Raw genomic sequence first — 21,147 nt, 5'->3', positions numbered from 1 at the left:
ATAAGATACCTCGGAATAAACCTAAACAAAAAAGGTAAAGGATCTATACTCTAGGAAATACAAAACACTCATGAAAGAAATTGAAGACGACACAAAAAGATGGAAAAATATTCCATGCTCATGGATCGGAAGAATAAACATTGTTAAAATGGATTAGGAGAAGGTATAGGAGCAATCTATACCTTCAATGCCTTCCCGATCAAAATTCCAGTGACATTTTTCAAAGTGCTGGAACAAACAATCCTAAAATTTGTATGGAATCAGAAAAGACCCCGAATCGCCAAGGAAATGTTGAAAAAGAAAAACAAAGCTGGGGGCATCACATTGCCCGATATCAAGCTATATTACAAAGCTGTGATCACCAAGACAGCATGGTACTGGCACAAAAACAGACATATAGACCAATGGACAGAATAGAGAACCCAAATATGGACCCTCAACTCTATGGTCAAATAATCTTTGACAAAGCAGGAAAAAACATGCAATGGAAAAAAGACAGTCTCTTCAATAAATGGTGCTGGGAAAATTGGACAGCCACATGCAGAAGAATGAAACTCGACCATTCTCTAACACCATTCACAAAGATAAACTCAAAGTGGATGAAAGACCTCAATGTGAGACAGGAATCCATCAAAATCCTAGAGGAGAACATAGGCAGTAACCTCTTTGACATCGGCCACAGCAACTTCTTTCAAGATACATCTCCAAAAGCTAGTGAAACAAAAGCAAAAATGAACTTTAGGGACTTCATCGAGATAAAAAGCTTCTGCACAGCAAAGGAAACAGTCAACAAAACAAAGAGGCAACCCACAGAATGGGAGAAGATATTTGCAAATGACACTACAGATAAAGGGCTGGTATCCAAGATCTATAAAGAACTTCTCAAACTCAACACCCAAAAAACAAGTCAAAAAGTGGGCAGAAGATATGAACAGACACTTCTCTGAAGACAACATACAAATGGCTAACAGACACATGAAAATATGTTCATCATCATTAGCCATCAGGGAAATCCAAATCAAAACCACAGTGAGATACCACCTTACACCAGTTAGAATGGCAAAAATGGACAGGGAGAGAAACAACAAATGTTGGAGAGGTTGTGGAGAAAGGGGAACCCTCTTACACTGTTGGTGGGAATGCAAGTTGGTACAGCCACTTTGGAAAACAGTGTGGAGGGTCCTCAAAAATTTAAAAATAGAGCTACCCTGTGACCCAGCAATTGCACTACTGGGTATTTACCCCAAAGACACAGATGTAGTGAAAAGAAGGGCCATATGCACCCCAATGTTCATAGCAGCAATGTCTGCAATAGCCAAACTGTGGAAAGAGCCGAGATGCCCTTCAACAGATGAATGGATAAAGAAGATGTGGTCCATATATACAATGGAATGTTACTCAGCCATCAGAAAGGATGAATACCCAACTTTTACATCAACATGGATGGGACTGGAGGAGATTATGCTAAGTGAAATAAGCAGAGAAAGTCAATTATCATATGGTTTCACTTATTTGTGGAACATAAGGAATAGCATGGAGGACATTAGGAGAAGGAAGGGAAAAATGGGGGGGGGAATTGGAGGGAGAGATGAACCATGAGAGACTATGGACTCTGAGAAACAAACAGGGTTTTAGAGTGGGAGGAGGGATTGTTTAGCCCGGTGATGGGTATTAAGGAGGGCACGTACTGCATGGAGCACTGGATGTTATATGAAAACAATGGATCGTGGATCACCACATCAAAAACCAATGATGTACTGTATGGTGACTAACATAACACAATAAAATTAAAAAAAAAAAAAAAAGGCAAGACCCCCAGAGGATTTGCAGACATACTCAGGTTTGGGAAGCATACTTTAAGAATCTGCCCTCCCATACCCAGGACGTTCTCCAAAGAGATCACCCTGTCGTATCAGCCCTTTATGTCCAGGCTGCCCAGCTCATGCCGGAGCCAAAGAGGGAGCAAGGCATTCCTCCACTGTCAGACCTTCTGCCTCCTCACCCGAGACTCCCCTTCTCTTACCAGCAGTAACTGGAGTTAACAGCACAACCTCAGGTGTCCAGACTCGCCTGCATCTCTAAACCCACCAGGAGCTCGGTGATACTAACAGTTTTCTCCCCACTAATTGTCTCATCACTCCACAACTGCTGCTTTTTATTTCATTATGCTCCTCATCAGTCTCAGATAGGAATATAACCGAAAAAGAAATTGGAGGGGAACAATTTCAATATTTCAGAACACATGCAAATCAGCACCCAGAATCCTACCTGGAGTGTTTTTATTGAGACAATTCTGTGCTTGTCTGAGAGATGACCTTATAATAAATAAATTCATATCTTGCAAAGGTAGATTTTCTCCCCACCTTGTAAAGCTAATTATACCAGCACAACATAACATTTTCCTAAATGCCTGATAACCTCATCCTGTTACTCAGGAAATATTATTTTTAAATAGGTGTGATAGATACAAACTGAAACACTCGGATTTCAATTCCAGCCCCAATTCCCGGATCCCCTCTCTGAGTAATTTAAGGACTTCCTCCAGATAGTTTTTCATATTCTTTTAACTGACATTTTATCTTTATACAGTATCTCACAGAATGAGCACACACTAAGACAATGACAGCCAAGAAGGCCTGTCATTTCTCATTCTGACAAAGACAGATGTCTTACACTGGCTTATGCCAATAATAGATCCAACAAAAAACAAAAGAGACTACACCTGCCGCTGATGTAAAAGCACCAATTCACATTTGTGACACTCATTTGTCAATTAACAGATTTCTTCCATTGTTGACACACGAGACTTAAAAGATGTGGGCTCGAATGTGATGAATTAAAAAAGACAGATGAGTAAGCTATGAGCTGCAAAGTAATGCTATAATGTGCTTTAGATATGAATATCAACTGACACCCCTGACAGGCCATACAAGGTTTTATTTCATTTCGCACTGTATCCAGGCTTCATACTTTGTCTTCTTTGTTCGCTTTTCATCAAGCTCCTAACATCTCATTCTGACAGCCAGAGACATTTAAGGCACTTTCGTTTCAAATGCAAGTTAGCGTACTTGATTTGTCATTAAAATGCAAAACGATTCCCATTGCAGGTAAATGTAGGTATGCTTAAAAGGTTGGATCTGCAAAGGAAAAGCTGAAAATGGTTTGGGTTCCTCTCCTTACCTCTTTCACAAGCACTGCAACCTCTGGGACCCCGCCCGACACCCCCTTTGGCAAAGGCCTGCCCGGAGGGAGCCACTGGAGCTCCGTGTCCCAGCAGTGGCCAGGGACATTGTGCCAACTCAAGGGAGCCAGGCCTGAGTGGAGTGCACCTTTCCCCTCCCCACAGATGTTGAGCCAATCTTAGGTTTATCAGTACTAGAACCGGCATTCAGCCTATGGAGAAGCGGCAGAAACAGGCTTAGGTCAAGAGGCTCCAGAAGATTCTTCCCATCGAGCCCCCATGCAAAGCCCCATCCAACAGCCTACAGGGAAGGAGAAAACTCCACACCCTAGACCTTCCTGTGGGAGATGGAAGAAGGGTCAGATGGGGACCTCAGGAGAAGACACTGTTTCAGTGACTTTTAATTCAGTAAACTTCACTCTTTGGTAAATTAACTTAAGGAAACAGTGAGAACAGTGAAGCCATGATTTATAGACAAAAATGTTCATCACAGCATTTCTTATTAACACCTAAAAGTGGAAACCAGTATTTAATATATGTCAATAAGAGAATGGCTCAATTATGATGCATCCGTGGAACAATTATTATGTTGAAAGACCCCATTACCCGACAAAACTGAATCACACGATAGAACATTAAGAGGGGAAAAAAGCGGATACAAGACGGTATATACAGCCTGAAACCAATTTTGTAAGAAGCTATACACAGTCTAATGTCAAAAGTAGAATAGTGGTTTATTGTTCAGCAATAAGATCATGGGTTATTTCTTTCTGTGTATTCTTCATGTTTTTAAAAATTTGTATAAAACCTGTATGTATTATGTTGTAACCAGAAAAAAGCAGCAGCAACACTTGAAAAACTAATTTTAAAAAGTAAACATTTCTTTGGTCCAATTTCCTGTTCCCTAGCACCACCTTACCATTTGCACTTTCTAGGTCTCAATTGCCTTTGTTAAAAGAAAGTATTAAACCAGTGTTTTTCAAACTGGTTCCACAGAACCCCAGGGTACCGCAAGGGGCTTCTGAGATTCTTCAAGTGACTAAATTTGAATTTTAAATTTGAATTACTTTAGCCATTTTTTAAAACCATAATTGAAGTGCAGTATGCACTCTCAAAAATGTTAAGATACCAAATTTCAACACACTAGAGGGCAACGGCCTATTATCTCGTGCTGCCAAATTAACTCCTTTTGTGCAGATTTCAAAGTTTCTCCTTAAAATTGTCTAGTTAAATAATATCCTGATATTTACAAGATGAACTTTAAGCGCACAGTGGGCGGGAGACTTACCATTTGCAACTATTTAACTGAGTTAGCATTAGGCATTGCACAAAGCCAAATCCAAGAATCATCTCAACACTAGGACCACTAGGAAACTGCATTTGTCTCTAACCTCGCTGCCAAACCCAGTGATCATCTCAACAGCTTCATCGCTTTTGGTGACTCACTTCAGAAGATATCAAAACACCCCATAACGGCTTTTCCATACAGAATTGTTTGACAAGGATTCTGCCACTAGAACAATAATGTTGAAAACCACTCGATTAAAGCACCCTACCTCTAAGTTTCCTTCTGACCACGTGTGGTTCTATGAAGCACAGTGTGGCGTATCATGGGAGGAGTGGAGCATTACGCTAAGTGGGGTCCGGGTGAGTCCCGGCTGTCACATGTACTATGTGACACTGGGCATGGTACTTCTCCATCTGAGCCTCAGCTTCCTCATGGGTAAAAAGGGTATAAAATCCTCATAGTTGGAGGGGTTCAATGAGATAGCAGAGTAGCTGCAGAGCCATTCATGTTACATCATTACCACTATTTGGTCTATGTAGGAGGAGGGGATGGAGAATAGTGGGCAACTCAGCCTGGCACCAAAAGTTCACAGAGCAACAGATGAAAGTGCTTTCATATAGTCCATAATAGAAATTTCTTCACTAATAAAATCCAGAGCAGGCTCGCTCTAGATGACCTAGCCCATGATTATTTCTTTACCTTCTCTATCATCTGACTTTATACTCCGCAAGTACATTTTTCCTTTAGTAGTAAATCAATTTCAGATCTCCACATTCTACCTCCCTGCACACTGCTTAAATGTGATTTTTATAATTATCTTCTGGGAAGAGGCTGTAACAAGCCCTTTTTTTAAAAAGCTAACACAGAACCTGTTAGTTACAACAGACCCGTTCAAGTCAGTGTAGATCAGAAATTACATAAAAGGCAACTTGTGGTAAAGGCAAGAAAATTAGACAGAAGAAACTTATAGCTTTAGAATACAGTCACATGCTCCTTGCAAGGAAACACACTGTAGGACTATGATTTCCCTTTTGATTTGGACACAAGTCACAAGCAGCGAATGCCACATGACCTCAAGCTAAATAATCCTAAAGCTAATTCTACTCAAAAACAAACCAAAGAATCTAAAATGAAGTCAACTGTTTCTGGAATAGCTGCTCTTTTGGTACATCACCTCCAGGAACAAAATTCCTTTACATTTAGTATTTCCTTTGATGTCTATCACCCCGATAGAGGAGTCCACTATCCCCAGGTGGAAATTAACACAGATTAAATGACTTGTTCAATATCTCAGAGATAATTTATGATGGATTGAAGACTAACAGTCATATATCCTGTCTCGTGAGCTCATTGCTTGTCCACCAGATCACACATCTGCCAGAACTCCTCTGGCTTGTTGGTCTCCAACAGTGACTGAGCTTCAAATTAACACAAGTTCGATTGCTCATTTAAAAGACAAAAAAAAAAAAAATATATATATATATATATATATATATATATATATATAATGATAATGCATTTTACGATGCTAACTAAACCTATAGGGATAATCATTTTGTAATCTACACATATATCAAGTTATGTTGTACTCCTTGGACTAGTGTTCTGTCAATTACACCTCAAAACTGGGAAAAATAATTATAGTTAGGTGGTGCCTAGCAATTGACAAAGCATGTGCATTCAAATAACCTACCTCCTGTGCAACCCAGAGACAGCCTCAAAAGTGGACAATATTCTTTGCCTGTAACCGATGGGAAAACAAAAGACTCGTGCCTCCTAAAGGACTGTCCAGATACACAACAGCAGTGAGGGGACTCACACACACCTGAGGTGGATCCAAAAACTGAAGTGAAGGCCCCACCCCACCCAAGAGGCCTCTTATTGGGGTTAGAGTGAGTTTCTGGTATTTTTGTTGCTCATCTTCCTAAAGGAACAGGAAAATAAAAACTAATTTGACCTAATTTTCTACAGACTTCCAGAACACTAATTTTTGAGGTCAAGACTCCCCTGGCTATGGTGTTTATCTCCCCTGAAAAATGATGAGGGCAAGTTTAAGTTTGGGAAGAAAGCTAAACAGCACCAGACTTGTGGGGAGAGGGGGGGTGGTGATTATTCTCTTTCCATGGGCCTGAAAGGGAATTTCCTCTTCTCTACTGTTTAGTTATCAACCTACACTAGTTTACCAGCTAAAGAGGACAACAATGAATTAGGATTGGGGGAAACGCAATGGAATTCAGTAAGGTGCACGAGCTAAGCATGTAGGTTTTGAGGTTGGAGTCCTGGCTCCAAACTGAGCAGCTAGCTGCGAGCCCTTGGCAAAGTCCCTTCCCCCACACACACTTTCATTTCTGTCTTCAAACCATGAACACCTACCTTGCCGTAAGGACTTAAGATCATCAGGGGAAGCCGACAGATGAACTGTCATTACCGTTACTGCTCATTTAAAGTAACATCATCATGTTTTTAAACATCCATTTTAGCAAGTGAGAAATTCCCAAATTAGATCGCATTTTCCAATAGAAGGGCACCTATGACATGTGTACGTCTGCCCTGGGCTCTCCTGAAAGCAGCTGTTCATCCCATCCTGGAAAAGCTCACATTCCAATGGGAAGCAGAGCTACTGCCAAGGCCCCCAAGGCATTCACAGAACCAATAATGTGCAAGTTGGGGAGGGGATGCACCCTTAAGTGGCAGCCTTGCAGAAACACGGTGGCATGGAACAACAACATCAAGTGCAATTTCTCAAAGATGAGATTTCAAGTTTTGGTTCCTCCCTTCTGAATGAGCCTGGGGCCAGCCGATAGGGCCATGCTGGGTGCTAAGTGGCACAGCATGCTTATAGCAGGAGTCATGGAAGAACTGCATTAACTGTGACCCCTCAAACAGCATAATTGCCACGTATGTGTGTCAGGCCGACACTCAGGCCCTGCCTAGCCTGGGAACGGGCTGCCCTCCACCAACTGGAGCTGGCTTGTCTTCGCCACATGCCTGTCACTCCAGGGTGAAGGTTTGAGGGGGAGAACACATACCTTCCCCCACCCAAATCTGTCCTTGATTGGCCTCCACCATAGACTCTGGCCTGGCTCCTTTCCCTCCCCCATTGAGCTTCCATGTTGCATAACCGCCCCCGTTCTGCACGGCACAGGAGATTAGTGTCTGCATGTATGGGAGGGAGCTTGCCATCCTCTCCAATTTCTCTCCTCTCGGACTCCCACAAACTCCTGAGGGCCCAGACACCAGGGTCTCACCGTCTGCACTCAGGACAAGCCCGGTTCCAAAGTGCTGGCATTGTGCGAGCTATTTACCCTGCCCAGAAATCAGCCCAGCATGGCAAACTCTGCTCTCTTCAAGGTGTGGCCCAAGTCCTAATCTTTTCCTCAGATTTCCTTTGACCGAGTCCTCCCTCCTGAAACCTTCTTGAGCATGAGAATCAATAGTACACCCCTGGCACCACATTGTAGCGTGTTGTCCTGTGGCTATCTAGGGAGACCCTTCTGGGAGCCACCCCAGGACTCACCTGGGCCAAGTCACTGTTTCACCCTTCCTCTTTATATGTGGCTTCCCATAGCTGCTCACTAACGCAAAGAGAGCAAGCTTCCCAGACAGTAAACAGTAGGAGAGAACTAGTCAGTTCTCAAAGTCTTCTGGTTAGATTTGACAGTGGCCGGAATAGCTCTAATAATTTAACCTGGATTCACTTGATCTTCACTTTGAGCGTTCGAGCTTCTAAGGGGAAGCATCACATCTCTAAGTTCCAGGTGGTGGGCAACTCAGCCTGCACAGAATATTTACATATCTATAGCAAACATAAGGGACCTACAAAGAACAATGATCCAAGGTCTCTAGCCCTTAAGGACAACTCCAGACAGCCTTGGGGGAACCATGCTATTCTGAGCACTTTCCACCTCCACTTAGCTGAATGGTCATCTATGGTCATGGTTGCATGAGCCATTAAAAGACCATGAAGACTACTTGACAGAGTGGTGCATCCCTGGAGGGACCCAGTTATACATGGCAGCTAGAAAGAGAAAGACCACTGTAACCCTGCTGGCATCCTCTAAGACTTAGGTCACCCCAGGCCTGTCTTTCACTCACTAGCTAAAAAGAAGGAAGAGAAGAAAACCCTTCAACTCTATGGTTAAATTTATCCCCAGCAGTCATTCTTCCAGGGCTTCACATCACGGTCTGGAACAAATGCAGTACTCCTCAGAGGCAGGACACTTGACAAAAGGACCTTTGGGAGTCATGGCCAGGCTCCATCTTTCTATACCACAGGTCAGGCTGAGTTTTCTTACCAGAGCCCAGCCTCTAAGAACAGAATTCAAGATACTGGTTTGTTCTATCTAATTACAACTGGGAAGATGATTAGCTTTCTGAGAGGTTAGTCTGTCTCAGGTATCTGGGAAGAATTCACAAGAGCCCACCAAGACAGACCCACAATTTAACTGTCAGCACAAGTGAAGACATTCCACCCTTCTAGGGCCATCCTCAGGGTCCTCCTCACCCACTGTTCTTAGGAGGTGTAAATCCTGACCAATCGGGCTACCACCCTGATGCACTCAGAGGGGACAGGAAATACATTCTGAAAAATAAGTCCCTGAAACAAACACCCCACCAGGCAATTCCAAGGCACCCCCTCATAAACAGACCTGCAAGTGAGTGAATGCCCACTCATCCGGCTTCTCGGAAAGTGGACAGCAAAAGCTCTTAACTAACTCCACCCCCTCTGACTTTCTGTTCCAGCCCACAGTGCATTTTCATAGGTTCCATCAACAGGGCTGCTGCCAAACAGATTTCAGAAAAAGAAACATCACTAGAATTTCTAAGAAATAAAGCACCTCAAAACGTACATATTTAATTATCTAGATGGGTGTAGGTCTCCATGAAATAGAAAAGCATCTCGGGGAAATGGTGCCTCTGCAAACAGCATTTTATTTGAACAGAATACATCTAAATAATCCCCCGTCCTGTTATTTCTTTAGCAGTACAGAAACAAAATGAAACTAGCTCTGATGGGGGCAACTTTAGTTTTACAGTATTAAAAATGAAAAGAGGCTTCCTTTGCCATCATCCTAGGTTCTTCCCCACTCACATCTGCTCCACATCTGAGCGCCATTCAGGAGAATAAACAGCATAAAAACCAGCAGCAGAGTGGAGTCTACAGGGACAAAACTACTACAGATGTCACATTCTGACATTGGTCAACAGCACAACCCTAACCCTTTCTCCACACGTCATCTTGTCTCTCCCCTCTCACTGCCTTTCCAGGGAGCTCACAGCAGAGTGCTCTCACCAGAGGTAGGCAGTATAGAGAACGCACCTTTTCTCTGCTAAACAAAGCTATACCTAGGAATCATCCCATTTCTCGTTGACCCATATCCAACTCAGGCCAGAGATCCAGAGACCATCTTGCCCCCACCAACGATCAGTCTTTTCCCCTCAAATCCATATATTTTTACTATGATAATTTCAGACTTCATCAGAAAGGCCATTATGCCTGCAAACTTTAAATAATTTAAGTGATTCCTTGTATATAAATATTTCATATCAGAAATTGATTTCCAAATGAAGTACACATGAAGAATGACCACACTAAGCAGTGTCCAAGTACATCCTATTGTTCCAAGATACGGGCAGCATTTTAATGCTTCCGAAAAACTGAATTCCACAGGAGGCCCTGCAGGATTCTATGCAACATCTATGTACAAGTAAAACGGCTGCCTCTAACTCTCCCTTCACATTATACTAGAAATGGAGCCAGTGGAGTCTTCAGGAAGAAGGGCTAAATAAAAGTCTTTGAAACCAATTTTTGTTTGCTAAACTGCTTAGTTTTCAGGTGAATAACTGGGGAAGATTGAGAAGTTTGAGACACGATGCCAGATACTCGAATGGTCATGTCTAGAAAGCACTGAATGTTCACCTTGGGTAATACCGGGGTAAGATTTTAAGCACTCCAACCCTGAAAGAGCTCTAGTCACTTGGTCCCTTCTGTGTCAGGAGGCAAAGAAAAAAACTTTCTGAAATTTGTGAGAAAACACAGGCTGTGATGCAACCACAAGCCGCTGGACACGCACACATTCTCCCCGAGTGGCGTGAACAGTGGTCACGTTGAAAGGGGTGAACAAAGAACAGGGGCACACCATAAACACCATTAACCAGGGCTCCAGGCAGCACCGAATAAACCAACTCAAACCCAATAGGCACGGAGGCCCCAACAAAAACTTTCCAGGCAGCCTCAGGAGTGTGACAGCCCAGACCCTAGGGAATGCTGCAGTGTGGCCAAGAGGCAAAGTGCACAGGGGGTCCTCCCGGAAGCCCCTTCCCTGCCCTCTCCAACACTGGCCACTCCTTTCCACCAGCTCTTCCTTGGGTACCAAGTGGTGGCTGAACCGTGGAAAAAATGCCCAATTCTTGTACCAAGCCAGCAGCACAAAATTGAGCAAATTAGCATGCATATATAACCCCCCTATGTACAATTCGGCAAAGCACCTCCTCACTGACGGAGACTTAGAACACACACACGTGTATACACACACACACACACACACACAGGAACTTTTTACCAGAGCGATAGCTGGGAAGAAAAAATTCTAACTCCTCAAGCCTTAGTGGAACTACATCCTGTCTCACTTTAGCTGCTGCATTTGGTTTGATGTAGCTAAATTAACAAAAATGTTCCCTTGGCATTTAAATTCTCTTTTTCTCTCCCTTTTCCTCCTCCTAAGCAGAGTGGGGAGGGTGACGCATAATAAGTCAAAAGACAAAGCAACTTCAAAACAAAGTCAGTTACTTGTAAACAATCCTCGTGGGCACTTTTTCCTCTGCTCTCGCCCCCCCCCCACCCCAAGAAAAACAGCCCTGCCAGTTGTAATAGAAAGCCAAGTAAAGATAAATCAATTAGCTTGCTAATTTCTCCCCTCTCATTTATTTAGCTCTGCACTGTATTTGCCGTAATTGACTACAATTATGTTAATTACTAACTCCAGTATAATTACTATATTTATTGTCATTGAGCATGCGATGTACCCACAGCAAAGCTGGTATTTGTCGGGCATCAAGAAAGCAAACTGTCGAGAGGTGATTCTCTGCAAACTGGCGGATGTGGCTTCAGCAAATCAAAGGGCAAAAGAGATTTCATGCAATGTTCATTTGAAAGCACCGGTTCATTAAGGATATTAATTTTCTGATAACTACACATTTAAGCATGACACGCACCAGAGCAGCGTCTACAGGATTTCGCAATTATTAACGCGTGACAGTTCCAAATGCTAAGTGAATCAATTAAACAGCAGCATTCACAATTTGAGAAGAGATAACTGCTTCCTAACTACCTAAGACTACAATTTTCACATGACAAAAAAGAGCCATTGAGGCGCCTTCAAAACCTGACAGGTCAAGAAAGAAGTTCGAAACAAAAGCACCTTACAACCATCATCTCTCCTCTTTACTTGTCAGATCAACTTTGCTAGTGTCTCCCCAGAAACGGCATCACATACCAGCTGCCACAAGGTGATTTTTCATGTCTTGTCAAAGAAATCTTTTATTCTATTTGCTCTGCATTAACATGTTACATTTATTGATCAAGGGCCTGTTCGGCAGCCACAGCAGGGCACTGAGCTCTCCATGCCTACGGGGCTTTGATGTCCCGGTGACATTCGAGCCCGAATAATGCACATACTAAATGGATTTAATGCAGAAATGTGTTTGGGCCTGACAGTTACATTAATAACAGCCCCTCACACTGATAAATATGCAATTGCTACTATTAAGAGTTACCCAATTATGGGGAAAATATTTCTCTACCTTATAAATAAATCCATCAAGGAAAAAGTTTTTAACAATGGTGCATTTTCTTAAAACACTTCTCCAGCTGCAGAGAATGGGGCATGTGGGGGTTAACACCCCCTCTCCGGCTTTCCCCTCCAATTGTTTTTAATAAGTCTTGCTTTATCTCAAGAATGGTTTGGGGTTTTGTTTTTTTTTTTTTAACCTCTTTTGTTGGTCTTCCCTTTTCTACCCGTCTCTTATTTCTTCAGAACAGAGAAAAAGCAGACACCCACGAGACTGAAAATCGGGTTCTGTATAAACTCAGAGAGGAGCTTAGGGGAGGTGGTGCAAAGGTGGGGGGCACATAGCTGATCCCTGTAATGATGGGTCTGGAGGAGGAGGAGTCTTGAGAGAGAGAGAGACACTCTAGAAACCTGAACATATGGGTCTCTCTCCCTCATTTAAAACCCTAAGTGACCTTGTACCGTGGCAGTGATGGGGTGGGGGTGTGAAGGGGAAGGGAAAGCAGCTGGGAGAGAAGAGACCTTTTATTAGAAAAGTCTTGGCCAGGGAGAATTTGTAGTTATTATATCCCTGCAATTAAACACAGACATCCAGCAAAAAGCATAATCGTTCCCCTTTCATCATAAAGGAGCAGGGACAGCTGAAATCACCAATACTGCAGTCCCTGAGGAGACAAGAGGTTTTTCAGATGGTGGGTGTGTGCATGCAAGTGAATACATGTGCAAATATGGGGACACACACACACACACACACACACACCCTCTTCTTTTCTCTCCAGACTCAAAACTCACGCACGCAATAATGGGTCTCAGGGTCCCCATCTCAAGGCTGGGACAGAGAACAGTCTGAACCACAGCAATTACTAAGCCACTTCCCATGACAGTGGCCTTCATCTGAGCCCTACCTCACAGCCCAGGGGGCAAGAAAAGGGAGTGAGTTCCCTGGGAACCTCCCACCTCCAAGCCAGACCAGGTCTCACCCTGAGGTCCTGTGAACCCAAGGTTTCCAGATAGGGGTTTTGGAGAAACAGAAGAGAAAATGCAACAGATAGAACACTGAAGCCAACAGGGTCTCCAATTTGGAGCTGCAGAAACCACTGTGACTCCACGATGGTGGCTTCCACAGGCTGCTCAGGATTTTCAAAGGAAAAAAGAAACCTTTTCTCCGCACAAGGAAATGTAGGCTTGGAAACAGCTGCCCATCTTCTCTCACACAAAAAAGCAACAAGTTGTATCTTAAGAAGCAGTGTGGAGTAACGTGGAGATGAAGTCAAATCCCCAGGACCACTTAATCCCCCCCCCTCCCATTTAACTATCGGAGTCGTCTGTGGCAAACTTCTTCCCCCATCTGGGGATCAGTTGCTTCACCTGTAAACTGTGGGTAGTAACAGTCACATTGTAAAATGCTACTGGGAAGACTGAATAACACTTGAAGTGTTCTGCTCAGCTCTGGCATGTAGTAAGAGCTCCGTAATATTGATGAAGACAATAAACATGACTGATGTCACTCGTTTGATACCTTGTCCCTGGACTCCTTTGGAGAGAGAAGCCAGTCACCTCTCAGGGCTTATTTGCAAGGCTGCTTTATTGTGAAACTCAGGAGAGTCACTCTACAACCTATCTGGGACAGGATTCAGAGGTCTTCCTCAACAAAATGCAGCTGGCGTGGGGAAGGGTTCTTTTTGTCCAAAGCTGTCCCATGCTCTGCAAAGCATCTCTGGCCTCACCCGCTAAATGTTAGTAGAGCCCCCTACCGCCATCATTGTGACAGAACTTCGTGGGTGAGAACGTGAAGAGCCAGGGAGTAGCAAGTCTGAAAGGGTTAAGCTTGCCAAATCTCTACCCCCTCCCCCAAAACACCACTGCTTCCAACCCCTGCCCTGACTAGACGGAGGGCAGCTTTGTCCACAGGCACAGTGAGGTCCTCAGAATAGACAGCAGGGCAGAGGGAGAGGGCAGAGCAGTGAGGCCCGAGTTCAAAAAGCTCAGGGAGACAAACTTTATGAAGAAAGGGAAATTTTTTTTTTTAAGATTTTATTTATTTGCAAGAGAGAGAATGAGAGACAGAGAGCATGAGAGGGAGGAGGGTCAGAGGGAGAAGCAGACTCCCTGCTGAGCAGGGACCCCCCGATGTGGGACTCGATCCCGGGACTCCAGGATCATGACCTGAGCCGAAGGCAGTCACCTAACCAACTGAGCCACCCAGGCGCCCTATAAAGAAAGGGAAATTAAACCCAAGATCCTGAGGCAGTAAAATAGATGAGAAGAGAAATAAAAGGCATTATGAGAAAGTCTAGGAATTTCTTATCCTAGAGACAAACACAGTAGGAAATCTGGAGACAATGTTTATCAAAGTACTAAGTCACATTGCAAGTTACAGGGTTCATCATCATCTATGAGAAAGCTGAACCTCATGATGGCCCCTTAGACAACTCTCTCTAATCTCCCACCACTTCCCCAGCCCAGTCTTACCCACAGTGGCTCAAAACCCATTTTCCCTGACCAGAGGGTTATGAATCCAGGGAGTCAGGACATTCTTGGAGGAGGAAGAGAGAGGGTGGTGCCATTTAAACCCTGATACCTGTACCCTTAGTGATCCCCCCTCCCTCTCCTCCATTTAAGCTGTTTTTGATGGTGCTACAGTCATGGAGGTTACTTGAAAAAGTCTGAGTAAAGGAAATCAAAGTCTTGCCCCTGAGACATTAAATAGTACTTGTCAAGTCATGTTTCCACTTCACCTTTTGGTTGTATGTTCTGTTGGGAGCTGGAGACATGAGAATGGCCAGTGATACGCTGGGCACAAAAAAGAGGCTTCTCACAACATTGCCCAGCTTAGAACACTTGCTCCAGCATACAAAGACCCTTGCCTCCTTAGAATTTATCAATGCCCTAGAACTATTCTGAAAATTCACTAACAGTTTATCTTTCTAAAGTCTATCTTTTCTACCATCATCTCTACCCCCACTCCACCCCCACTCCACTATCAACATGCTCTCCAAGACAGACCACTACATCTGGGTTTTAAAAATATGTATGAACAAGCTGCCTGACTCCAAATAAAGGATTTGATGAAGACCCATGTCAACAGAATATGCCCTTTCAACTGTTCTCCTGCGAGTCTGGGTGGGGAATTTTTTCTTACCGATTCCCACTGTACTATCAACAAAGGTATGATCCTAACTGGCAAAAATGAAAAACATGTAGAGGACAACTGGGTTGAGCCTATGGAATGTCAAAGACAGTTGGAGAACTGAAGTACATTGGTTAGCATCAGCTAGGTTATGCTGCATTAACAAATACCCTAAACTCTTATAAACAGATTTAGCTCTCATTTAAAACTGATGTCCAACATGGATCAGCAAAGGGTTTTGCTCATTTATAGTCAGAACCCAATGATTACAGCAGGTAGAAGAGTAAATGGCAAACTGTGCACTAGCTTTTCAAGTTTCTGCCAATTGGTCACACCAAAGGATGCAGCGATGTACAAACATACCATGCACAGAAGGACAGAAAATCCCAAATGTCCATAAGGAACCCCAGTGACTACAATAGATTGAAATGGCCCCTGTGGAGGGTTAAGCATGGGCTTTCAGCCTCCCCAGCAACACGTTTCAGCTCTAACTATAGCTATGCTTATGGAAGACCTATTACGTGCCAGGTAATGTGTGAGGCACTTTACACAGTCACACACTCAGAATTCCTGCAATCAAGTTAAGGCCAGTTAAACAACTGGTGAGTGACAGAAGGATTTCAAGCTGGGGTGTCTAACCACAAAGCCTTGGTTCCTTTTCATTCCCTGCCCATTTTCCCAATTTTGCAGCAAGTTACCAGGCCCAGTTTCATCTAGCAGTTCATAACAGACACAAATGGTGGTGGTGTGCCTGTCCTCGAAGCCTTACAGTGCACCCCTGAGTGTCCACTTCACTGCCTTTGTGAGGGTGGGGGGCACAGACCCACCATTTCTTTACTGGAGCTTCCCAAACTCTCCAGTCTTTCACTTTCTTTAGCCTGGCCAAAGCCAAGGAAGCAACAAGCAAGCTCCCACCTAAGAAATTTTCTCCTAAGCAATTCTCCAATCGAGTACATTTATCAGAGTGATGCTAAATAAGATGCAAGTGCAAATAATTTAATTTTTTAAAACGTAAGCTTCCTGTTGCCATAGATCAATTAAACCCTCTTGATTTTATTGCCAGATTGACACAGGCGTATTTATCACTGTTTGCCACGGGAGTCCCGCTCTGCCCGCTGTGTTCAACAAGCTCAGCAAGCAACCCACTCAAACCACTCAGGACTCAGGGCCCTTGGGAGCATGGGATGGGCACCACAGAGAACTCTGTCCTTTCCCAATCCTGGGAACAAGGAAAACTGAAGCTGGAATAGTTCATTAACAAGCTCTTTTTGCCTTGAGCAGATCAAGGAACCAGCACTGGCTAAAGCATAGGATCTCTTCACTGATCACAGTAAAAATAAAATATGAAAACCTCAAAAACAAGTTCAAGGAAGAGTTTGGGACAATGGTACTCAAATATTCTTAGTAGGAGAATTGGTAGAACCTCTCTTGAGGGCAGTCTGACATCTTTATCAGAGCCCTCTGACAATTTGGGTCTCTAGGAATTTATCCCAAGAAACTAATCAGAGACCTATTCATGAGCATTACAAGAATATTTATAACATATTTTTAACAGTAAAAATCTGGAAACAATCTAAATGTCCAACACTAAGAAATAAGAAACCATTAAAAACTGTAATGCAGTATTTAATGATAGGAAAATGCTTCCAACACAATGTGAGCAACAGCATCATTTTTAAATATTTGGCATTATAAAAGATTGGAAGACAATAAAATGTCAGCAGTGGTGATTTCCAGTGGTTAAGATTATCAGTGATTTGAAAGAAAGAGCATTTCCTTATGCCTTTGAGTTTAACATTTCTATATTGATCATGTTTCTATTTAAAAAAAAAATCTTCAAAAAACAAAATCTAAAGTACGATTTCATGCAGATACAGACATTGGACTCGTGATCATTAATGCATTCAAATTCAAGAAACAACACTCCTCTCAAGCATTACCTGATGAGCTCTCTAAACCCTCTATCCCCCATTCCAGGGTGGATGGCAATCACCTGTCCCTGGGAATCATGTCTAGGAAGAGTCCAATGTCTTTCGTTCCCCCAGAACAGAGTCATAGAAACAGTATAGCCTGAATTTCCACAACCTTCTGCATGGACAGGTAACCAGTTTACTATTGGCAGATCCAAAAGAAGCAGAGGATTCATAATAGTTAATGCAGGAGAGAAGGCAGAGGTATAACAGGATAAAAGTTTATATGTATAGTGACTTAAAACCAAAGTTTAGAGCTTATAAATCCATAAGCATCCTTCCCTCCAGCATGAACAGGTGGCCATGGGAAGAATCAGCAGAACCATCACTTTTATGAATGAGATTAACAATGTTGATGGTGTATGGTTATAAATTAGTGGTAAGACAACAGAGAAGGATGCTCCTAATATGAGTGGTTAATTGAAGCCTGGTGCCTCCCTTTTAACTAATACCTTGGTAAGAAGGAATACAATATGGCCACTTAAGACATTCACATTGTAGCATATGCCCAAAATAGCTCTGGAGGACTACAAAATGATGAGTGACAGCAGGGCAGAGAACTGGAAGGCTAAAAAAATCTACATGTAAAGAAAAATTTTTTCCTACTTTTTGCATGTTTGTTCCTTCTAAAGCTTATGCCAAGTGCACACCCCTCCATTGCTCATCCCTGCCCCAATCCAGCTACAACCCAGTGTGGTGATCACACACCAAAAACAACAGGACCCTGATGAGATGGGATGGCACCTCAAACTCAACACTACAGAAGTGTTCTCCTCTCAACAAAGGGGAATTAAATTCACAACTCCCCTCCCTCCAAATCTGTTTTACTAACCTCCCTCTCACTGAATTGCCCTGCCTCTAGAACCTGTCCTTTCCAATAATAAATCCTTATATATCCAGCCCCTCAGAGACCACAACCCCTTCTCACTACTGACTCTGCTCATCTTTCTCTCTGTCTCTGTCACACACACACACACACACACACACACACACACACCCTCTCTCAGAGTCCAGCCCATTCTCTGCCAAGGGGAGGCAGGGCCTCCGCCTTTGACAAAGACAGCTCTGTTTCCTCAGACCTGACAGCTCAGTCCCATGACCTGTCCCCACTGACACACCCCCTCATGGGGCCCAGCCCCCTCCAACCCACATCCGGGCTCCCACCAGCAAGGCAGCCACAGCCTGAGCCACAACGCCCCAAGCTTCTGGAAGCCAGGCCCACAAAAAGAGCTCCTTCCAATGTCCAAGCAAAGAAACCCTTTCCCTGCGTCTGCACTGGGGAGCTTTTTAAGGGGCACACACCTCTCAGGCACCATCCAGTCCAGGCTGTGTACTTTTGTCCTGTCCTTGGGTATTAGGACCAAAAATCATCCTTCATTTCTTTAGAGTCAGCATTTCTTTGTTTGGCATCCTCTTATCACTACATATTAGTTTGTGACTTTTCAGTTTCCACATCTCCCCAGAAGCATACAAACCCTTGTATGCACGCACTCAGCACCCACTCTCTTTCTACATAACCCTCTGGACATCTCTTCCCAGAAGACCATGCATCTCAGTAAGGACCAGCCCAAAAAGCTCTGTTGGCTTCAAGTCCCCTCTAACTGCTTGGGCCTTAATGCTCTGAGTTTCATCCCTCTTCTCTCAAATTCTTAATTCCCCAGTGTCCTGACTCAGAGGCTGGGAGAGAAAATACTCCAAGGCGTGGAAACACAAAAATGCCTGAGCCCTGGGGTGGGATTCAAGCTCCTCATCTCTTCTTCCACCCCAAGACAGTTTGTTCCTTTCGGAGGACAGCACAGCTTATTAGGAAAACCACCACCCTGACCCCTGCTCATTTATCCCATTGATATCCGCTTTCCAAGTACCTCCTACTTCCCTCTTCCAAGCCCCCAAACCAGTCACAACTGGTAACCTTCTATGAAGAAATGAAATCACTGTCTGTATTCTCCAATGGAATAATATAGAAGATCACACTTAACTTTTGCCAAGATTGAAACAGTTGTTAGAGTACCCCTCCCACCTGGCCCATGCCAACAGTGTCTGAATTGCTTTGAAATACCATCTGGGAGAAATCACCGCAAAATATTTAAGGTTCCAATTCATTAAAAAAAAAAAAAAAATCAAAGAAAGAAAACACACACATATATGCACCTTACCTGTGATTTGGCATATCTTTGGGAGATGGGGTTACCCAGAAAAGCATTCCTAAATGCCACAAAATGCTCTTGTTGGTTCCATCTCATTCCTTCCCCAAGAGTATTCTAACTTTTTCTGCATAGGTATCAGTGAGAAAGGAAAAGAACAAAGTAACATGACAATGGTCCTCTTATAGGATCTCAGGGGAGATGGTCCATGCTTGCAGCTTTTTCACAAAAAGGCTAACCAAAGATTCATCTGAAGCAAAGTCTCACTTTTGGGGTGTGATTCCACATGTCTCAGAGCCCCACACCCTATGCAGAACTGGACGGTGACTTGCACCTAGAGGCCGTGACCAGGGGCACTGGTTCCTCCCTGGCCCGGTCTGCATCTTGTGAATGGTACATACCTCAGAAGGTTAAAGCTCAGATCGAGCCTCTTTGCGAAATGTCCACAGTCCCTGCCAAGGTGCTCTGGAATTTCTCTGCAGTCCTGGCCTATGTAGGACACCTGGAAATTAAAGGGAACAGAAACAATGTGGCAAACGGAAATCGCCCAGCTGCTCCCAACCCGGAGTCATTGATCTGAAGATTGCTTCCCCAACTTTAAAAGCAGGCGCCCCTCACACACAAAAAAAGGCTACACTGTGACTGTTTTCCTGATCAAATCAGCTTTGGGGGTTTCAAGGACTCTGCCAACAGCTCCCCTTTCCTGGTACACTTGGCATGATGGAGACTAATCCCAGCACAATGGAAATTGGACTAAAATTGGCCAGATTCAGGTGTCCAGAAAAGCCCCCATGTCAGAGCACGCTGATAAAATCACAGCAATCAGCCTCTCGCTCAGGGGCCTTCCCAACAGCTGCCCTTCTGGCTCTCCTCCTCCCTGTCCTCCCCTGTCCCCCCCCCCCCCAAATACCCTGTTATTCACATTACCTCATAAAAGACACAGCAGATGCACTTACCAGCATTCAACCTGCAGGGTGCTGGAACAAATAGGGTTGGACAAGAAAACCTTCCCAGACCGCCAATCCCATCCTATTACCACTTCCTATAAAATGTCCCCCACTCTGTACAAAGCTGATTTGAAGGCGACAGGGAAACGAAAGGTGGCCACAGCTTCCAAGTCTCTCTTCTCCAGGGAGCCTTTTGCAACCAACCCTACTCGGGTTGCAGAGCTCTTCCCTTAGGCCTTCTTTTACTTATTTTATCATCATTATTAACAACCTAGTGTGTGTCCAAATATTAAGAAGCTGAATTGAAATTTGATGCCAGAATTTCTGACTGTAGGAAGGTCAGAGGGCTTTCTCACAGCTCCAAACACTCAATCTTTAAAAACCATTTTTTACAGATAGTTGCCAATTCAACCACAGGGTACGAATTCCAAAATCCATAAAACAAACCCATGGGTAAGAGTTGGCCAGTGGATCAAAACATAGGATACTTCCGTAAAGGACTCCCTACCCCCGACCACCAGATAGAAATTCAGGCCTATTACATGCCTACAGTCTTGATCCTTTCTCCCCACAAAATGCATATCCTCCTACACGTAAGGTAAGAATGTCTTGGAATAAGTAAGAGATTCCCCAGGGGGTTATGCTTCCTCATGGGGAACAAGAATATGGTGGCCATATAGAACTCTAGATATTAGGT

At 43.8% G+C, this 21,147-nt stretch overlaps 1 protein-coding gene across 4 annotated transcripts in view; it reads right to left on the bottom strand.

Moving 5' to 3' along the window:
* Nucleotides 1-21,147, bottom strand: part of LRMDA (leucine rich melanocyte differentiation associated) — a 1,045,267-nt gene that overhangs the window by 1,018,933 nt on the left and 5,187 nt on the right. For all 4 annotated transcript variants that reach the window (XM_064594859.1, XM_054508231.2, XM_064594858.1 and 1 more), the window contains exon 2: nucleotides 19,905-20,005. In XM_064594859.1, the coding sequence (XP_064450929.1) occupies nucleotides 19,905-20,005 (101 nt within the window). The remainder of the gene's footprint in view (nucleotides 1-19,904; nucleotides 20,006-21,147) is intronic.

Source organism: Mirounga angustirostris, unplaced genomic scaffold, assembly GCF_029215605.1.
Source record: "Mirounga angustirostris isolate CCGP_5_RB_7025 unplaced genomic scaffold, mMirAng1.0.hap1 SCAF_6, whole genome shotgun sequence".
Lineage (NCBI taxonomy): Eukaryota > Metazoa > Chordata > Mammalia > Carnivora > Phocidae > Mirounga > Mirounga angustirostris.
This window is presented reverse-complemented; position numbering and strand designations above follow the sequence as displayed.